Raw genomic sequence first — 19,274 nt, 5'->3', positions numbered from 1 at the left:
CACCCTTATATCTGCAGTAAGCTCGGTTCTGCACCCTTATCTCTGCAGTAACCTCGGTTCTGTTCCCATATCTCTGTAGTAAGCTCCTTGCAGTTCCTATATCTATGTAGTCATTTTGGTTCTGTTGCAGTATTTATGAAAGCAGTAAGCACGGTTCTGTTACCATATATATGTACCAGTCTGTTCATAAAGTCTGTTAAAACTGCTGCTTTAATGCAGTGGCCAGAGATAAACAGACCAAAGGTGAGCTGACGCAACTTGAGGGCCACCGCCTTATGATTGCCCCCCAGGATAAAATATGCCAGCCAGCCCCTGACTGTGTCCCAGGTCCTCGGAGCAGTATGGTATCACCAAATGTGAATGTGTGGTTTCACTGCATGTCCTCTGTGTTCCACTGCAGATCGTTGCATTCCACAGCATCTCGTTTGAGGTCTGGTGAGTAAAATGTGGGGTCTGTCTTTTCTCTTTTGGGGTTGTCTGCTTTCTTTAATGAAGTGTCCTGCAGTATTCTTTAACCTTTTCAGTTGCATGGATATTTCATTATTTAACTGCAAGTAGGGCTTATTTTCGGAGTGTGGCTTATATTTAAGCCTTAAGCGGGCTTTACACGCTGCAACATCGCTAGCGATGTCGCAAGCGATAACACCCGTCCACATCAGTGGCGCGTCACGGGGTGATCGCTGTCGTAGCGAACAATATCGCTACGGCAGCGTCACACGCAATTATCTGTTCACCTGCGTCGCTGTGGCCGCCGAACAATCTCTTCTTTAAGGGGGAGGTTCGTTCGGCGTCACAGCGGCGTCACTAAGTGATCACCCAATAGAAGTGGAGGGGCGGAGATGAGCGGCCGAAACATCCCGCCCACCTCCTTCCTTCCTCATTGCCGGCGGCCGCAGGTACGATGTTGTTCCTCGTTCCTGCGGTGTCACACATAGCGATGTGTGCTGCCGCAGGAACGACAAACAACCTGCGTTGCAAACGAGAAACGATTTTTTAAAAATGAACGACGTGTACATGACAAACAATTTGACACCTTTTTGCGATCGTTACTGATTGCAAAAAGGTGTCACACAATGACATTGCTAACGAGGCCGGATGTGCATCACCAACACCGTGACCCCGACGATATCTCTTTAGCGATATCGTTGTGTGTAAATGGGCCTTTACTTCTAAAAGGCCGAAAATTCCTGCTAGAGCTTATTTTTGAGGTAGGACTTATTTTCAGGGAAACATGGTAACTATATTTTTAAAAGGTGCTATTAACATGAATGTCTTACCAGATGTCAGTAATAACCAATCCAATCCACACAGACAAAAAAAAAATCAAACCATAGATGTCAATAAATGTAGTAATGTGTGTTAATGAGAAATGACTAGAGATGAACAATCCTTTGGAAGTTTGGTTCGTTGGCAGCAAATTAACCGAACCTCCACTTGTCCAAACTTGGTCCGATTCAGAATCACTGATTGGCAGTTTGAGTTTCCACCCACATACAGCCAGCCATAAGCAGATCACTTCCAGGGGAGTGTGGGCAGGCTTTTTACATTTTTTTTTGTTGCACACTACATCTGATCACGCTGTTGCTACCCCCAGTGCGAGCCATTCAAACACTGCAAGAGGCTCACACAGGGCTGAGCATCAAATATACCTGAGCACAGTGATGCTCACAAATAAATTAAACAAATATTTTTATTGCAAAGTGCAACAATTGTTATTCAACCTTTGTTTCTAGAAATGGTTTTAATCTATTTAGAATCCATATTCAATGGCAGATTATAACACAGTTCGCTTGGATACAAAAATGCAAAAAAATGCGATGTATTTGTTACTCTAGAAAACATAAGCCAAATTTGGCTTTAAGGATGAGTTTATTTGGCTACAATGCAGGGTGACGGCACTGCCCTCCCCCCCTCTTCCCGCTAACAGCATTGCACTTTCAACTGTTTCAACTGTACAGCTGAAAGCAATGATGGAAGAAGGAAGCCATCCACTGCCTCCCCCATTATTGTGTGTTTGACTTCTCAACACAACGGGCGTGATGACGTCATTATTTTGCACCTGCTGTGCTGAGCAGGGAAGAGATTCAGAGAGCAGAGGGGAGAAAGAGGAGAGGTAAATAGGCAAATATTTTTTTGAGTGTGGTCTATAATACTATATATATATGGGTGATTATGTGGGGTCCATAATACTATATGGAAGACTATGGGGCACATAATACTTTATGGGTAACTATATAGGTCCCATAATACTATATGGAGAACTATGTGGGGCACATAATACTATATGGAGGACGAGGACTTTACAGGCTCCATATTATTATATGGTGGGCTATGAGGGGCCCATAATACTATATGGAGAACTACAGTTGAAACCAGGAGTTTACATACACCCTGTAAAAAGATACATCTGCATGTTTTTTTCACTATCTGACATGAAATCAGAACAAACCTTTCCCATTGTAGATCAATTAGGAACCAAAATTATTTAGATTTCCAAAATACCGGAATAGCGATTGCTAGCGATGTTGTGAGTGATAGCACCCGCCCCCGTCGTTCGTACGACATGTAGTGATCGCTGCTGTAGCGAACAATATCGCTACAGCAGCGTCACACGCACATACCTGCTCAGCGATGTCGCTGTTGCTGCCGAACAAACCCTCCTTCAAGGGGGAGGTGCGTTCGGTGCCACAGCGACGTCACAGCGGCGTCACAAAATGGCCGTCCAATAGAAGAGGAGGGGAGGAGATGAGCGGCCGGAACCTGCTGCCCACCTCCTTTCTTCCTTCTTTTCCGGTGGACGCAGGTAGGATGATATTCATCGTTCCTGCGGTGTCACACACAGCGATGTGTGGTGCCGCAGGAACGACGAACAACCAGCGGCATGCACCACCAACGATATTATGAAAAGGAGTGACGTGTCAACAATCAACGATTTTTGCCGTTTTTGCGATCGTTGATCGTCGCTCCTAGCTGTCACACGCTGCAATATCGCTAACGATGCCGGATGTGCGTCACAAACACCGTGACCCTGACGATATATCGTTAGCGATGTCGCAGCGTGTAAAGCCCCCTTTTCTGCAGTCAAAAGTTTACATACACTAAGAAGACTATGCCTTTAAACAATATAGGACAGCCCATATGATAATGTCATACAGTGCCTACAAGTAGTCTGCAACCCCCTGCAGATTTAGCAGGTTTGATAAGATGCAAATAAGTTAGAGTCTGCAAACTTCAAACAAGAGCAGGATTTATTAACAGATGCATAAATCTTACAAACCAACAAGTTATGTTGCTCAGTTAAATTTTAATAAATTTTAAACATAAAAGTGTGGGTCAATTATTATTCAACCCCTAGGTTTAATATTTTGTGGAATAACCCTTGTTTGCAATTACAGCTAATAATCGTCTTTTATAAGACCTGATCAGCCCGGCACAGGTCTCTAGAGTTATCTTGGCCTACTCCTCCATGCAGATCTTCTCCAAGTTATCTAGGTTCTTTGGGTGTCTCATGTGGACTTTAATCTTGAGCTCCTTCCACAAGTTTTCAATTGGGTTAAGGTCAGGAGACTGACTAGGCCACTGCAACACCTTGATTTTTTCCCTCTTGAACCAGGCCTTGGTTTTCTTGGCTGTGTGCTTTGGGTCATTGTCTTGTTGGAAGATGAAATGACGACCCATCTTAAGATCCTTGATGGAGGAGCGGAGGTTCTTGGCCAAAATCTCCAGGTAGGCCATGCTATCCATCTTCCCATGGATGCGGACCAGATGGCCAGGCCCCTTGGCTGAGAAACAGCCCCACAGCATGATGCTGCCACCACCATGCTTGACTGTAGGGATGGTATTCTTGGGGTCGTATGCAGTGCCATCCAGTCTCCAAACGTCACGTATGTGGTTGGCACCAAAGATCTCGATCTTGGTCTCATCAGACCAGAGAACCTTGAACCATTCTGTCTCAGAGTCCTCCAAGTGATCATGAGCAAACTGTAGACGAGCCTTGACATGACGCTTTGAAAGTAAAGGTACCTTACGGGCTCGTCTGGAACGGAGACCATTGCGGTGGAGTACATTACTTATGGTATTGACTGAAACCAATGTCCCCACTGCCATGAGATCTTCCCGGAGCTCCTTCCTTGTTGTCCTTGGGTTAGCCTTGACTCTTCGTACAAGCCTGGCCTCGGCACGGGTGGAAAATTTCAAAGGCTGTCCAGGCCGTGGAAGGCTAACAGTAGTTCCATAAGCTATCCACTTCCGGATGATGCTCCCAACAGTGGAGACAGGTAGGCCCAACTCCTTGGAAAGGGTTTTGTACCCCTTGCCAGCCTTGTGACCCTCCACGATCTTGTCTCTGATGGCCTTGGAATGCTCCTTTGTCTTTCCCATGTTGACCAAGTATGAGTGCTGTTCACAAGTTTGGGGAGGGTCTTAATTAGTCAGAAAAGGCTGGAAAAAGAGATAAATAATCCAAACGTGAAGCTCATTGTTTTTTGTGCCTGAAATACTTCTTAATACTTTAGGGGAACCAAACAGAATTCTGGTGGTTTGAGGGGTTGAATAATAAATGACCCTCTGAATAAACTTTTCACCATTTAAAAAAAAAAAAACAAAAAAAAAAAACAGTCCATATGTCACAATGCCAAGTTAATTCCGAATGTGTAAACCTGCTAAATCTGCAGGGGGTTGAATACTAGAATACTACTTGTAGGCACTGTATCTTTGGGAGCTTTCTGGTTTATTGGCAACATCTGGGCCCAAAGTCCTACCAACTTTCCAAAACATTTGACCCAAGTCTAAGTTTAAGTTCATTGGTAACAAATAATAATGAGATGTACGTAAACTTTTGACTTTGCAGAAAGTTATAAAAATGCCTTAAAACATTCTCTCTCTCATTATTGTGGCATTTGTCAAATATAAATAAATGTGATAATCCTAATTGCCCTAAAATGGGAAAGGTTTATTCTGATTTCATGTCAGATACCGAGAAAAACATGCATATGTGTCTTTTTAGATAGTGGATGGAAACTTCTGGTTTCAACTGTATGTGGGGCACATAATACTATATGGAGGACTATATTTGGCCCATAATATGAAATGGAGGAATATGTGGGGCCCATAATACTATATGGAACACTAAATGAGGCTCATAATATATGGAGGGCTATGTGATACCCATAATACTACATGGAGGAAATAAGTAAATAAGTAAAAAAATGGTGTGCGGTCCATCCCAATTTTGATACTCAGCCATGATTAAGCCGATAGCGGGGGGCTGGTATTCTCAGGCTGGGGAGACCCAGGGTTATCGGCCCACTCTCAAAATAGCAGCGTGCAGCCACCCAGACCTGTCGCATCCATTACATGCAACAATGCCCAAAACTGTACCCGGCTCTTCCCAATTGCCCTGGTGCATGGCAATTGGGATAATAAGGGAATAATGACAATTCACAGCTGCCACTAAGCCCTAAATTAGTAATGGGAGGCATCTATAAGACCCCATTACTAATCTGTAAGTGAAAACAAATAAACACAAACACCGAAAAAATCCTTTTTTTGAAATAAAATATGTAATCCACACGAGGTCCCAAGATGCTTCAAGGTCTGCTACATACATACTGAAGTCACAGCGCGCATACACAGAACCTGTACGCATGCTGTGAGCTTCAGGCAAAGACTGTGCAGCAGTGAAGAACAATGAAGTCAGTTAGGTTCTTTGCAGTCACAGGTGAAAGACTGTGGTAACCTCCAGCTGTGACTGCAAATAAACTGAGTGACATCACCGCTCACAGCTGAGGCTCAGTCAGTCACTACCTGAAGCCCACAGTGTGCAGTCATGTTCTGTAACCATGCGCTGTGCCTTCAGTATCTATGTAGGAGAGGTGGATCATCGTGGGATCTCGTGTTGGTTACATTGGACCTGCAGGGATGTTTTTGGGGTTAATAAATTGTAGAAATGGGATTCTTTGTATTTTATTTCAAACAAAGGATATTTTTGGTGTTTGTGTTTATTTCTTTTCACTTACAGATTAGTAATGGGGTTTCTCACAGACGCTTCCCATTACTAATCTAGGGCTTAGTGGCAGCTGTGAGCTGTTCAAAAATCCTTATTACCCCAATTGCCACTGCACCAGGGCAAACGGGAAGAACTGGGTAAAGTTCAGTGACTACCGCATCTAATGGATGCAACCATCCTGGGCAGCTGCAGGCTACTATTTTTAGGCTGATGGGGCACAATAACCAGGGGTTTCCCCATTCTGAGAATACCAATGCCCAGATGTTGGCTTTATCATGGCTGGGAATCAAAATTGGAGAGGACCACACGACGATTTTTAAAATTATTTAAATAATTTTAAAAAAGCCGCATGCAATCCCTCTTATTTTAATACACAGCCAAGATATGCACACAGCTGAGGTCTGCAGCCTGTAGCCATATGCTTTATCTGTGCTGGGTATTCCAATATGAGGGGACCCTACACAAATTTTTATATTTATTTATTCTTAGACGACGACAGGGGGACACAGAGCTTGTGAATGCAAGTAGTCAGACACGCTGTCACACAAGGAGGGGGTGCTGTCTGACTGCAACCAATCAGAGACACCAAGACTGCTGGTGGGCGGGAGAAGCAGTGCATATGTATGGCAGATAATGAGAGACCCCGGAAGTAGTATAAGCAGGCTGGAAGCAGTATTACAGCCGCGTGGAGACTGATAAGTATAATGCGCCTGCTTTCTCCTTTCTTTATTTATTTTTCCTTTTTTTTATCAAATTACCTGAGTTGCCTGATCTGGATTGTTACCCGGAGTTCCCTGAGAGCTCCAGTTCCGGGAACGGTGCTTGGGTACATTTGAAGCCGTTCATCACTAGTTAACAATTTTAATTCTACACTGTCATGTTTGTGTATGTAACATAATGATAGTTTCTAATTGTAGTGAATCAATGTTCAGTGAATGCATGTAAATGTATTTATTTTTTTCTAACCATAATTTTGGGTAAAAGAATGTAAAATCTGTAATATACTCTGCAAATTTTTGAAAGCACATAGATATTTCATAGATATGTTTTACTTTTTAAGAAATAGTATTCTGAAAATGCAATAAATAAAACTCTTTTGTAGTATTCCAAATAAAATACTTGTAGATTTACTGCACAAGAAAAACTTACCGAAACACCATCTTTCCCAGGGATACCCTGAAATACAATAAATAATATAATTGATATGTAAAGTTGTCTTTGCTACAATAATGTTTAATAATGATTCAAGACAATAATTAGTGAAGCATGGTGGAGGTTCCTTCCACGTTTGGGTCAACATTTCAGCAAATGGAGCTGGAGGCTTGGTCAGTACCTATGGTGTCTTCAATGCTGAGAAATATAGGCAGATACTTCATCATACAATACTGTCAGGAAATGTCAGTAAAGCACCACTCCAGCCATTTTTTTTTTTTACCACTAGAGTAGTGCTTTAAATGTAAGTCCCCTGCCCCCTGTCTTATACTCACCTGCCACCATCTTCATCTGTTTTCAGCGTTGCTCCTGTCGGTCTCCTGTAGTTTGTGAACTGCCAACAGCTCCAGTGTGTCTTGGAGCACGCTGGATGTCACATGCCAATCCAACTCTAGGTGGACAGACCTTATCGCTAATCTCCCCTTCATCTCTAACTTCTCGAATGCTAGGTAGTATGCCGTCTAATCTGCTATCTTTAAGATAACGCTCTTCTTGACCCTTTACAATTTGGTCTCCGGTCCTTACACTTAACGGAAACTGCGCTTACTATAGTCACTACTGATCGCCTAACAGCTAAATCTAATGGTCACTACTTGATGCGGATTCTCCTGGATCTCTCTTATGCATTCAATACTGTGGATAACAGGTTCCGCCTCACTATGCTCTGCTCTATCAGGCGCAAGGACACCGCTCTCTCCTGCATCTCTTTCTACCTCTGTGACCCCTTCTTCACAGTATCTTTTTCCAGCTCATCTTCTTTTCACTGTCGAGGTGCCTCAGGATTCAGTCCTAGACCCCCTCCTCTTCTCTCTATACATTGCCCCATATTGTACAAACCATCAGTAGATTTCAGTTGTCAGTACCATCTGTTTGCTGATGACACCCAATTATACAGATCGTCTCCTAACATCACCCCTGCATTACTACAAAATTCCAGTGATTATCGGTCTGCTGTCTACAAGATCATGTCTTCTCTCTATCTAAAACTGAATCTGTCAAAAACTGAACTTGTCATGTTTCCTCCCTCTACTAACTTTCCTTAACCCAATACTAACATTACTCCCAAACAGCACGCCCGCTGCCTTTGTGTAGGAGGAGGGCGATCAGCGCCCTCTCCTACGAAGGTAGTGTCATTTGAATGTAATTACAATGTATATATGGCATGTGGCAGAGAAAAGTATTTGTTTATATATACTGTAAATAATCTGTAATGTAGAGTACTGGTGTCAGGTGGGAGTTGCAGAACAGCGTCAGCTGTGTGGTAACTAGGGAAACAAGCAGAGCAGGAGGTGGATGGTATGAGTAGTTACATAGCTAATAAGATTCATCAGGAATACAGGAAGTGTAACAAGGTGGTTTCCTGGGAAATGGAGACAGGAGAGAGGAGAGAATACAGGGGGTTTTAGAATGTGAGTAGGAAAGAGGTCAGTTGTGGCAGGAGTTGAAGCTTACAGGCAGGACCCAGAGCTAGGGTCTACTTAGATAGAGGAATCCTCCCGTGTACCGAGATCTCACCCAGTGGACGGGCAGTGGGGCATCTTGAGATTGGTGGGACATCGGGGTACAGAGACTGCCAGTGTGACCCTGAACTGGTCGGGAGCAGCCACATGTCTGGGCGCACGAGTGAGGTACAGCAGCTGCCTGGAAAGGATACTGGGGGAGCAAGGCTACATAGGACTCAGCTGCAGCTGCTGGAGCTTACTGCCCTGGGCGAGTGCCAGGAACAGAGAAGATTCCCCTGAGATAGAACGGACACAGCACGGGTGGTGCTAAGTGTCTGAAAGGTGAGAAGAAGAGTGATCTGCAATAAAAAAGTTCCAGCTTTGTTTATCAGAGATTGGCGTGTGTTAATTCTTGTCCATCCCCCGCCTCTGGCAAGGACCCTGCAAGAAGGAATGGAGGCAAAGCCAAGCGTAATGGTTGATGCTTACGGCTCCAACAGGAGCAACACATGCACATTGACATTATCTGAAGGAGGGGAACGAACCAATGGCCAGCACCCGACTTCCCTCTTCATTTGCATCATATTTGACTCTGATCTCTCCTTCGCTTCCTACATCCGATCCCTCTTTCACTCATGTCACCTACACCTCAAAAACATCTCTAGAATTCAACCTTTTCTTATTCTTGACTACAAAAACTCTAAAGCCTGCTTTACACGTTACGATTAAGTATACGATATCGTATGCGATCGTAACTGCCCCCATCGTATGTGCGGCACGTTCAATTTGTTGAACGCGTTGCACAAATGATTATTTGTTGTCACACGTACTTACCCTTCCATACGACCTCGATGTGGGCGGTGAACGTCCACTTCCTGGAGTGGGAGGGACGTTCGGCGTCAAATCGACATCACGCGGCAGCCGGCCAATAGAAGCGGAGGGGCGGAGATGAGCGGGACGTAAACATCCCGCCCACCTCCTTCCTTCTGCATTGCCGGTGGGAGCCGCGGTACGCAGGTAAGATCTGTTCATCGTTCCAGGAGTGTCACACACTTCGATGTGTGCTACCTCGGGAACATTGAACAACCTCACGTTCAATTTTTAGCAATTGAACGACGTGCATGTGATGAACATTTTAACGTTCAATCGCAATCGCACGTAGCTGTCACACGCTACAATATAACTTACGATGCCGGATGTGCGTCACTTATGACGTGACCCCGCCGACACATCGTAAGATATATTGTAGCGTGTAAAGCCAGCTTTACTTTCACTCTTATTCATTCTCATCTTGACTATTGGAACTCTCTACTAATCCGTTTCCCTTTTACTGAACTCTCCTCTCTCCAATCCATCCAGAATGCAGCAGCCAGGATCATATTCCTCTCCAACCACTTTCTGTTATATTTCACTTTTTTTTCCAGGTTCACATTTTATTCTTAAACACCACATTTATTTCAAGGTTTCAGTCCAGATTAGCACATATTCAGCTAATATGGCACAGGTAACATGAACTACTAAATATTTTTGTTTCTGGAATGCCCCATTTACATTTCATTTTGATGTTATTTTTTCATTGGTAGTCCCAGGTTCCTGAGTGTTCCTATAATCCTTGGGGGTATATAAAGAGGTTTTTCCTTGGCACTGACACTATCCCTGATGAAGAAGGGCTACCCCCTTTGAAACGCGTAGGATCACAGTCCCTCAGTGCCTGAGCACTTTCTCCCCAACCAAAGCCAGTCACGTCACTCAGCTCTATCTCTAGCTTGCAGGTTGACTGACGGAGCAGCCTCCGGCTGGGACTCTCCATACTGTTTGTGTTTCTCTTCCTTACTCAGTGCCCCCACCCTTGGGATGACTCTTAGTGGCTGTTGCTGGGTAACCTGGAATTCCCCAGACTGTCCAGCTTCCTGTGTAAGTGGTGACTCATAGCTAGATGTTTTGTAAGGGAAAAAAAACAACACCAGTGATTAACTTCTTCATCACCTGAGTACAAGCATTGCACACCAAATGAAATGCAATGCCCTGTGGTGATTAAACCCCAGGGGCGCCACAGCTGCACCCCTATTGGACTAATATGTGTGGAGCTCAACTCTTGTCCTGATCTTTGATTCTGCAGCCTAAATACAGGTTTTAGGCTTTCATTAACATGATAGTCAGGTTTCGCGTTTGTGACACAAAAGTAACTTCTCCAGATATGTAGTTAAAACTATCCACTTTGTTAATGCAAGAATGAGGTATATCTGAAAAAACATATAGAAACAGGACAATATGCTTAAAAAATAAGCTAAAAAAAATCCTAACACTGTATACCTTACATAGAGGGCATTTATAAAAGTAGGTGATGTCACTGTAATTAGGAATTTGTCATCGAAGCTGAGTTGGCATTTTTTGATTGGGATTAAGCTATGTATGAAAAACCTGTAGTATAAAGATCCACCTTACAAAGCATTGCTCGGCTATTAGACAGTATGGTGTTAAAAAGAGGACAGTGAAAGACTAATGGTCAAGGAAAAAGAGAAAGGAAAAGATCAGAAGAAAGAAAATACATATCATGAGACATCAGTAGCAAAACATTTTGGGGAATGTAGGCATAATGTCTCTCATCTTAAATGGATGGTACTGGAAGAAATATGTTGTATAGATGGTGGACAAATAAAGAAAAATGGATTTCATTATTAAAATATTGGATTTATACCCTGGAAACATTAACTCCGAAAAGTTTAAATCAAATGTGCAATTTGTGCAATTTTAATGTATTTTTAATATGATGCATTTTCTAAATATTCTGAATTTCCAATCCTTAAGAATGTTTTTTTTAGCTAAAATCTGTTTGTCATTGATTATTTTTATATTGTAGATAAGTTTATTGTAATTGGTGGAGGTATGAGGTGTGCGCCATTATATACCCTGGGAAGGAAGTGGATTGTCAGCTTGAGAAGGGGAGTTACCCCCGAAACCTCGCTCAGATGTGGAGGACTTGAGTCAGCTCGGCTCAGTGTGTACCATGGTAGTCTCACGTGTGGATGATCTGTGGAGCTTTTAACATCAGCTTGCTGCGTCCATCACTGAAAGCACAGGACTTGGAGATCGTGCTAATCAGCATCCTCATGGCAGTAGTTCCACATGAGTCCACAGACTAATACAGACAACTTTTGTCTCGGTTCACCATATGTATAATTACTTGAGGAATTGACATTTACATCTTAAGGAACAGTTAGAGCTTAAGGGTGTTTTAAACGCTGCGGCATCGCTACTGATATATCGTCGGGGTCACGTCGTTAGTGACGCACATCTGGCTCCGGTAGTGACATCGCAGCGTGTGACACCAAGGAGCGACGATCAACGATCGCAAAATCATTCAAAAACGGTGATCGTTGACACGTCGCTCCTTTCTTTAATATCGCTGCTGCCACAGGTACGATGTTGTTCGTCGTTCCTGCGGCAGCACACATCGCTATGTGTGATACTGCAGGAACAACGAAAATCTCCTTACCTGCATCCACCGGCAATGAGAAAGGAAGGAGGTGGGCGGGTTGTTACGTCTCCGCTCATCTCCGCCCCTCCGCTTTTATTGGCCGGCCGCTTAGTGACACCGCAGTGACGTCACTATGACGCCGAACGCACCTCCCCCTTGAGGGAGGGATTGTTCGGCGGTCACAGCGACTTCGCTGACAAGGTTTGTGCGTGTGACGTTGCCAAAGCGATAATGTTCGCTACGGCAGCGATCACCAAATGTCGCACGAGCGACGGGGGTGGGTGCTATCGCGCTCAACATTGCTAGCAATCGCTAGCGATATTGCAGCGTGTAAAGCACCCTTTAGAGTACTTGCAGCATTGCTGGAGCACTGCATATGTCTTTATAGCACTTTGAGAGCTGTTTTTGTCAGTGCATTAAATTGGGACATTTTGGGACATTTTGGATGAATTGCAGTTTATCATATATGATGACGAGTATGTGCAATATATTACGGGTGAAAAAATTCCTGGGACAGTGTGCAATTATTGGATATGTCATTCATTATTACTTCCACATCCATTGTTACTCACTTATCTGGAGAATGGAGACTTGTATTTGATCTATGGATTTTCCTGTGTGTTCCTCAATGTTACATTTTGAATTTATCACATATAAAATATTTTTCCTCAATAATCTAAAATAATCATCATTATTAATCTAGTAACTTTTTGCTGTTTTTCTTTATTTGTGTTTCTGGAATTATACAGTTTGGGAAGGCTGTTCTAACGGCAGATACGGCAAAGATTGAATTAAAACCTTGATTTTTTTGGATATTCTGGTTTTTTTTTAATTTCTCACCTAAGGGCTCATTCAGATGATCGTTCCGTTTGTCCTGGTCAGTTCCTGTTTTTTTTTTCAGACCTACTGACAAGACCATCTTACCAATGTCTTTTGTGTAGTATTAGATGGCACACAGAAGCACTTCCGTGTGCCTTCAGTTCTTACAAAAAACACATCGGATTCCGTTTGTCAATTCCGTTGTTATGAAACATGTCCTCTTCTGTTTCGTAATTGCAGACCGTGACACAATACAAGTCAATGAGTCCAAAAAAATTCCTGGAAGCCACATAGAAGCACTTCCGTGTGACTTCCGTCTGGTGCCCCTGCAGTCTGTGTCCCATTCCCCTGCCAGCCTTGCAGCCGCTGGGATGATGAGCGCCGACATCAGGAGGTTAGCTAAGTTCATTACCTGCTGTGATGTAGTCTGCTGCACTCCTGACGTCAGCACTCGTCACTGATTTCCATGACGCCATGTTCTCACATCAAGTCTTGCGAGCGGCCTGAGACTGTGACTAGCGGTGATGTTACATGGAGCTCGCGATACTTTGCTTGTGCACGCAGCGGACAATGGAAATCAATAGCTAGCGCTGACGACAGGAGTTCAGCAGAGTTCATTACCGCAGCACGGTGATGAACTCTGTGCTGCGGTGATGAACGTTTAACCATTACTGCTGATAGTAATACTTCTTATGACAGAGCAGGAGCCCACTTCTATTTGAATTTTTGATGCTAACTCTTCATGGTGCCTACTGCAGCCATAACTTACATGCTTTCAAAAGCAGTTGTGATTATTTTCACAATTATATCAGGTAAGCACATCTGATTTTATTGTACAAGAGTTTGTAACGTTAGTACCCTATTAGCACCTTTTGTCTTTTCAGTCTCCTTCATAATGAGTAAATGATTTCACTTCATTCTTGGTGTGGCCAATCCATTGGTGTATTCTAATTTTCTTGACCAATTATTGCTATTACTGTAGTATTATATTTCTTATTAGGTGCATATAATCTTGCATCACTTGCTTTTTGCTAGTCAGTAATCTGTAAAAGGCTAGATTCACACTAAGTATGCGAGTAATGTAAATTAGTGTGGATTCTCAACATTTGAATCTACTGTGAAAATACGTGACAATAATAACCAAATAACAAACCTTTTTAGTTATTATGGAAGCCATTTTGTCACTTTGTGGAGCCACATCATGGTCTTAATTCGTATGGTGTGGTTTACTACTTTGTGTCGAAGGTCAGCAAAGATAGCACATGATTAATTTACTTACAGGTTCACCTTTCTTCCCATCTAGACCTGGTGATCCAGGAAGACCTGCTTGAGCAAGATGGTCAGCCTTTCCTGGTGGTCCAACTGCTCCTGGCTCTCCTTGTTCCCCTTTTTCACCTTTTTGCCCCTAAATTAAAGATTATATATTATTAAATCAGCAAACACGAATACAAACCATGAGTGACATATAATATGTTATAATTACTATCAATATAATATTAATGAAATAGTAAAGATTAAAGAAATAATTGTAAGCACCAAAGTTGAATTTTATGCCCATTGAAATAATGTACCTTCCTTAAGTATCTTCCTTACCTAATTTCTTTTTTTAGTACAGTTGTAAGCTTGTATGTATTTGGTACACAGATTACAGTGGTTAAATTGTGGATTATGACTTTTTTTTTGCAGTTAGGTCTTATCAGAAAGAGCTGCCCAATGGCCCCCATATATCTTAAAAAAGTGTCAAGTGAATAGTCGCCCAATGACAGCTATTTCACCCTAATCCCCTATACACATCAAAGCTCAGCTCAGCTAGGGTGTTTATGAATTCTCTATGGGACGAACAGGGTAAGCATCTACCAAAAAGATTTTACCTATCAATGCATCCTGGAGCTACGACCTATCTCAAATGGCACAACACTAGCTTCAGTGACTAAGAAGAGGCATCTCAGCAAAGGAGAAAAATGGAAGACTCAGGAGACATCACAGCTAATAAATGTGAATAAGGGTAGGAAGAAACAATTTGTGTAGGAGAGAATGATATTTTATTTTTTTAAAGGACCAAGTGCTATATAACTTATCCAAAATGAACTTAGACTTTAATACTGAGCACTTCTAATTGCAATGGCTCTTAAAGAATAGAAAAAACTAAATAACTAAAAAAAAACTAAAAGAAATGGCATTATAAATGATAATTCTTACATACTTACATCCAAACAAGGATGTTTTTAACCTAGATAGTGGCATTTTAGTTAGGTACCCAGAATATTGAGATTTACCTTGCCGCTGGTTTCCGGGCTTAAATGCATTGGCCAATTCATAAACTAAAAATCTCATTTTTCATATAGCAGTAATGCAGTACCAGAGTTTCCTTATACATTGATGCCATTTTTGTGTGCAGCTGTTTGTATTTTGTATTTGCTATGTTTTTTCAGCTGGCACCTATACACACTTGTAGGATGTGCGGGTCAGTTTTTTTTTAAACATTAGATGTGACAAGCCTGGCGCTTTACCTGGCTCTTCCCGATTATCCTGGTGCGGTGGCAATCGGGGTAATATCGTGAGTTAATGGCAGCCCATAGCTGCTACTAAGCCCTAGATTATTAATGGCAGGAGTCTGAAACCTCCCCATTACTAATCTGTAAGTGAAGGTAAATAAACACAAATACCAAAAAAATCCTTTATTTGAAATAAAATACAAAAACAATCCTCTTTCACCACATTTTAACCCCAAAACACCTCTGCAGGTCACAACAGTCCTGGCTCTGCTACATTCGAGCCTGGAGAGATCGAAAACATGTCCAATCTCTCCAGGCTCCGGGAAAACTGACAAAGGTGACCTGGCTGGCAGCAGTGATGTTACTCAGTTCACTAGAGATCATACCTGTTTTCCCATGCCCCATACTCCACAAGCTCTTTAACAATGACAGTGCAAACCAGGAGGAGGGGAGTGCGGAGCTACCCCGCATCCCCCTCTCCCTGCCAATACTGTCAGTGTGAAAGGGCTTTCAGGGTGCAGGGCACAGCCAAGCACTTTAATCCAGACTGCTTCAGGCCACCAGAGGTCATACCGTGGGAACCCGTATATGACCTACAGTGAACTGAGTGACGTCAGTTTTTCCCTGAGCCTGGAGAGATCGGACATGTTTTTGATCTCTCTAGGCTTGGATGTAGCAGAGCCAGGACTGTTGTGGGACGTTGTGTGGATTATGGCAGAACTTCAATGGTGTATTGGGGGTTAATAAAGAGGGGAAAGAGGGTGCTGTATTTTATTTCAAATAAAGGATTTTTCTCTGTGTTTCTGTTTTTCTTTTTACTTGTAGGATTAATGATGGGGGATCTCATAGACCCCTACCTATCATTTATTTTGGGCTTCATAAAAGTTGTGCGCTGTCATTAACACCTTATTACCCCGATTTCCACCGCACCAGCGCAATCGGGAAGAGCCGGGTAAAGCGCCGGAATTGTAACACTTAATGGATGCAACAATTCTGAGTGGCTGAAGGTTGCTATTTTTAGGCTGTGGGGCTACCAATAAGCATGTCCTTCCCAGCCTGAAAATACCAGCCACCAGCTGTTGGGCTTCATCTTGGCTGGGTATCAAAATTGGGGAGCACCGCATGCTGTTTTTATTATTATGTATTTAAATAATTGTTAAAAAAGCCGCATGCGGTTCCTCTTATTTTGATACATAGCCAAGATAGGCGCATGGCTGGGGGCTGCAGACTATAGCCTTAGGCTTTATATGTGTTGGGTATCATAATATGGGGAGGTCTTACACCAATAGTTTTATTTATTTATTTTTATTCCACGATACTGACCTGCAGACAACGCCTGTGATTGGTTGCAGTCAGACGTTATTACTCAGGCTGGGGGCATGTCTGACTGCAACTAATCACAGACACCAGGACGGCCGGTGGGCGGGGAAAGCAGTGCATATGGATGAGCAATGATTAGCAGCCCAGGAAGCAAATGAGAGGCCACGGGAACAGTGTATATCCACGCCAAAGCCTTCGTAAGTGTATAATTAGTAGAGGAAGGTTGAACTAGATGGACCTAGGTCTTTTTTCAACCTATTCAATTATGTAAAAATATATGTAAGTATGATGCCCTTGCTTCATTCTAATTTTCTTTATTGTCTGACCAAAGCAAGTTCATCTCTGGTAAACAGAACTTGTCTCCTTCCTGAGCAGTATAATGGCTGGATATTACCATCTTGTTTGTTCTTTCTTATAATTGTTTGTACATATGAACAATGCACCTTCAGGTATCTGGAAATTGCACCCAAGGATGAACCAGACATGTGAAAGTCCACAATTGTCTACCTGAGATCTTAACAGATATCTTTTGACTTTCCCATGAGGCTACACAAACAAGCAGTGTATTTCAAGTGTGCATTAAAATACACCCACAGATGTGTCTCTAATTAATTCAGATGTTGCCAATAAACCTATCAGAAGCTTCCAAGGGCAAGACATCATCATATGGTCTGTCCCATATTGTTTAAAAGCATAGTACTCTAATGCCTGCGTCACACGGTACGATATATCGGGCGATATGTCGGCGGGGTCATGTCATAAGTGACGCATATCCGGCATCGTTGAACATATCGTAGCGTGTGACAGCTACGAGCGATGGTGAATGAGCAAAAATACTCACCTTATCGTTGCTCGTTGACACATCGCTCATTTTCATAATGTCGGTCCTCCTCCTGTGCGCCGGTTGTTCATCGTTCCTGGGGCAGCACACATCACTCCGTGTGAGACCCCGAGAACGACGAACACAGGTTACCTGCATCCTGCCGGCAATGCTGAAGGAAGAAGATGGGCGGGATGTTTACGTCCCGCTCATCTCCGTCCCTCCGCTTCTATTGGCCGGCCGCTGTGTGACGTCGCTGTGACGCCGAACGTCCCTCCCCCTTCAGGAAGAGGATGTTCGCCGCCCACAGCGAGCTTGTCCGGGAGGTAAGTACGTGTGATGGGGGATTAATGACTTTTTGCGCCACGTGCAACTAATTCCCCGTGAGGCACAAACGACGGGGGCGGGTACGATCGCTCGTGCGATCGCACAATAGATCGTCCCGTGTGACGCCGGCATTAGTGTATGTAAACTTTTGAAAAGTAATAAATATTCTGGCATTTGGCAAATATAAATAATTTCAGTTCCTAATTGACTTAAAACAGGAAAGGTTTAATCTTATTTGATGTCAGATAAATAGAAAAACATGAAGAAGTGTCGTTTTAGATAGTGTATGTGAACTTCTGGTTTCAAGTGTATGTATTTAATACCATCATAAAAGTTTCCATTTTTATAATTAGATTGGGTTCACATGTGACAGATTTGTGACATAAATATCAGGCACTCTGCCATAAAACTGAATAAATTAATGAACCCCATTCCAATATACTGAATGATTTTCAGGCTCCAAGATTTCAGTCATGTGTTAACATACTCTTACAGACACATTTTTCTGGCATAATTTACCCGACTTTTTGTGTTTGGAGATATTGTTATACTTCCTGTGCGAGTGTCAGGTGTTTGGGACGTAGGCGCCAAAGGATCTACTGTCGCAGTTTCAATACTATTTTCTTTTTTGTTTAATTCTGAAAAATAAAAATAATGTAACTTTGTAAATAAATTAGTCTCCATAATTGATTTGTGTAGCAGCAGGTGAAGCAATCATTGCACAGTAATTGAGGTGACATAAATTAATAAACTTCTATGATTGCGCATTTATAAAACATAATTATTGAAATAAGGAATAATTATTTTTACCTCATTTCCATTTATAATAGATGTGCTTAAAAGGGTTGTGCCACCAAAAAACGTATAGGAAATACTGCAGACATCGTTAAAAGTAATTATTTTGTAAATTAAAGCTATTAAAAATTATACCCTATTCAAAACATAGGTACCTTTTGATGTTTAGTATGGCGCCCTCTAGTGACAGCATTACTGGTATCTATTGCTGTCCATTTAATCCTCTCTTCTAGCGGTCGAGCATGGGTCGTTCCCTTTCCCTTTAAACTTGTCACCTTGGCTATGTAGGAAGATCCCTCAGCGCATCAGCCAGCTGGATCTCATCCCACTGACTGAAAGCTGTTAGGTGCGTTGAAGTGTCTGAACTACTGATGGACAGTCTGGCTCTTTTTGGTGATCTAGCTCACATGGCTCCGCTCACCAAAAAGAGCCGACTCTTTCAGATTCTAAATGGATCCCTATTCAATGTGTTCACCCTAGGTGAACACATATTTAAGATTATATTACTGCTGCCGAAACACCACCCACCCACTAGTAAACCTAGCTAACTAACAATGGG

General features: G+C 42.7%; 1 protein-coding gene across 3 annotated transcripts in view; it reads right to left on the bottom strand.

Annotated features, from left to right (window-relative positions):
• Positions 1-19,274, bottom strand: part of COL15A1 (collagen type XV alpha 1 chain) — a 1,158,634-nt gene that overhangs the window by 631,006 nt on the left and 508,354 nt on the right. For 2 of the 3 annotated variants that reach the window (XM_075314950.1, XM_075314949.1), the window contains 3 exons: positions 18,440-18,558; positions 14,238-14,363; positions 7,157-7,183 (listed from right to left, as the gene is read on the bottom strand). In XM_075314950.1, the coding sequence (XP_075171065.1) occupies positions 7,157-7,183; positions 14,238-14,363; positions 18,440-18,558 (272 nt within the window). The remainder of the gene's footprint in view (positions 1-7,156; positions 7,184-14,237; positions 14,364-18,439; positions 18,559-19,274) is intronic. The other variant, XM_075314951.1, reaches the window with a different exon arrangement.

This window comes from Anomaloglossus baeobatrachus, chromosome 6, assembly GCF_048569485.1.
Source record: "Anomaloglossus baeobatrachus isolate aAnoBae1 chromosome 6, aAnoBae1.hap1, whole genome shotgun sequence".
In the NCBI taxonomy this organism is placed as follows: domain Eukaryota; kingdom Metazoa; phylum Chordata; class Amphibia; order Anura; family Aromobatidae; genus Anomaloglossus; species Anomaloglossus baeobatrachus.
This window is presented reverse-complemented; position numbering and strand designations above follow the sequence as displayed.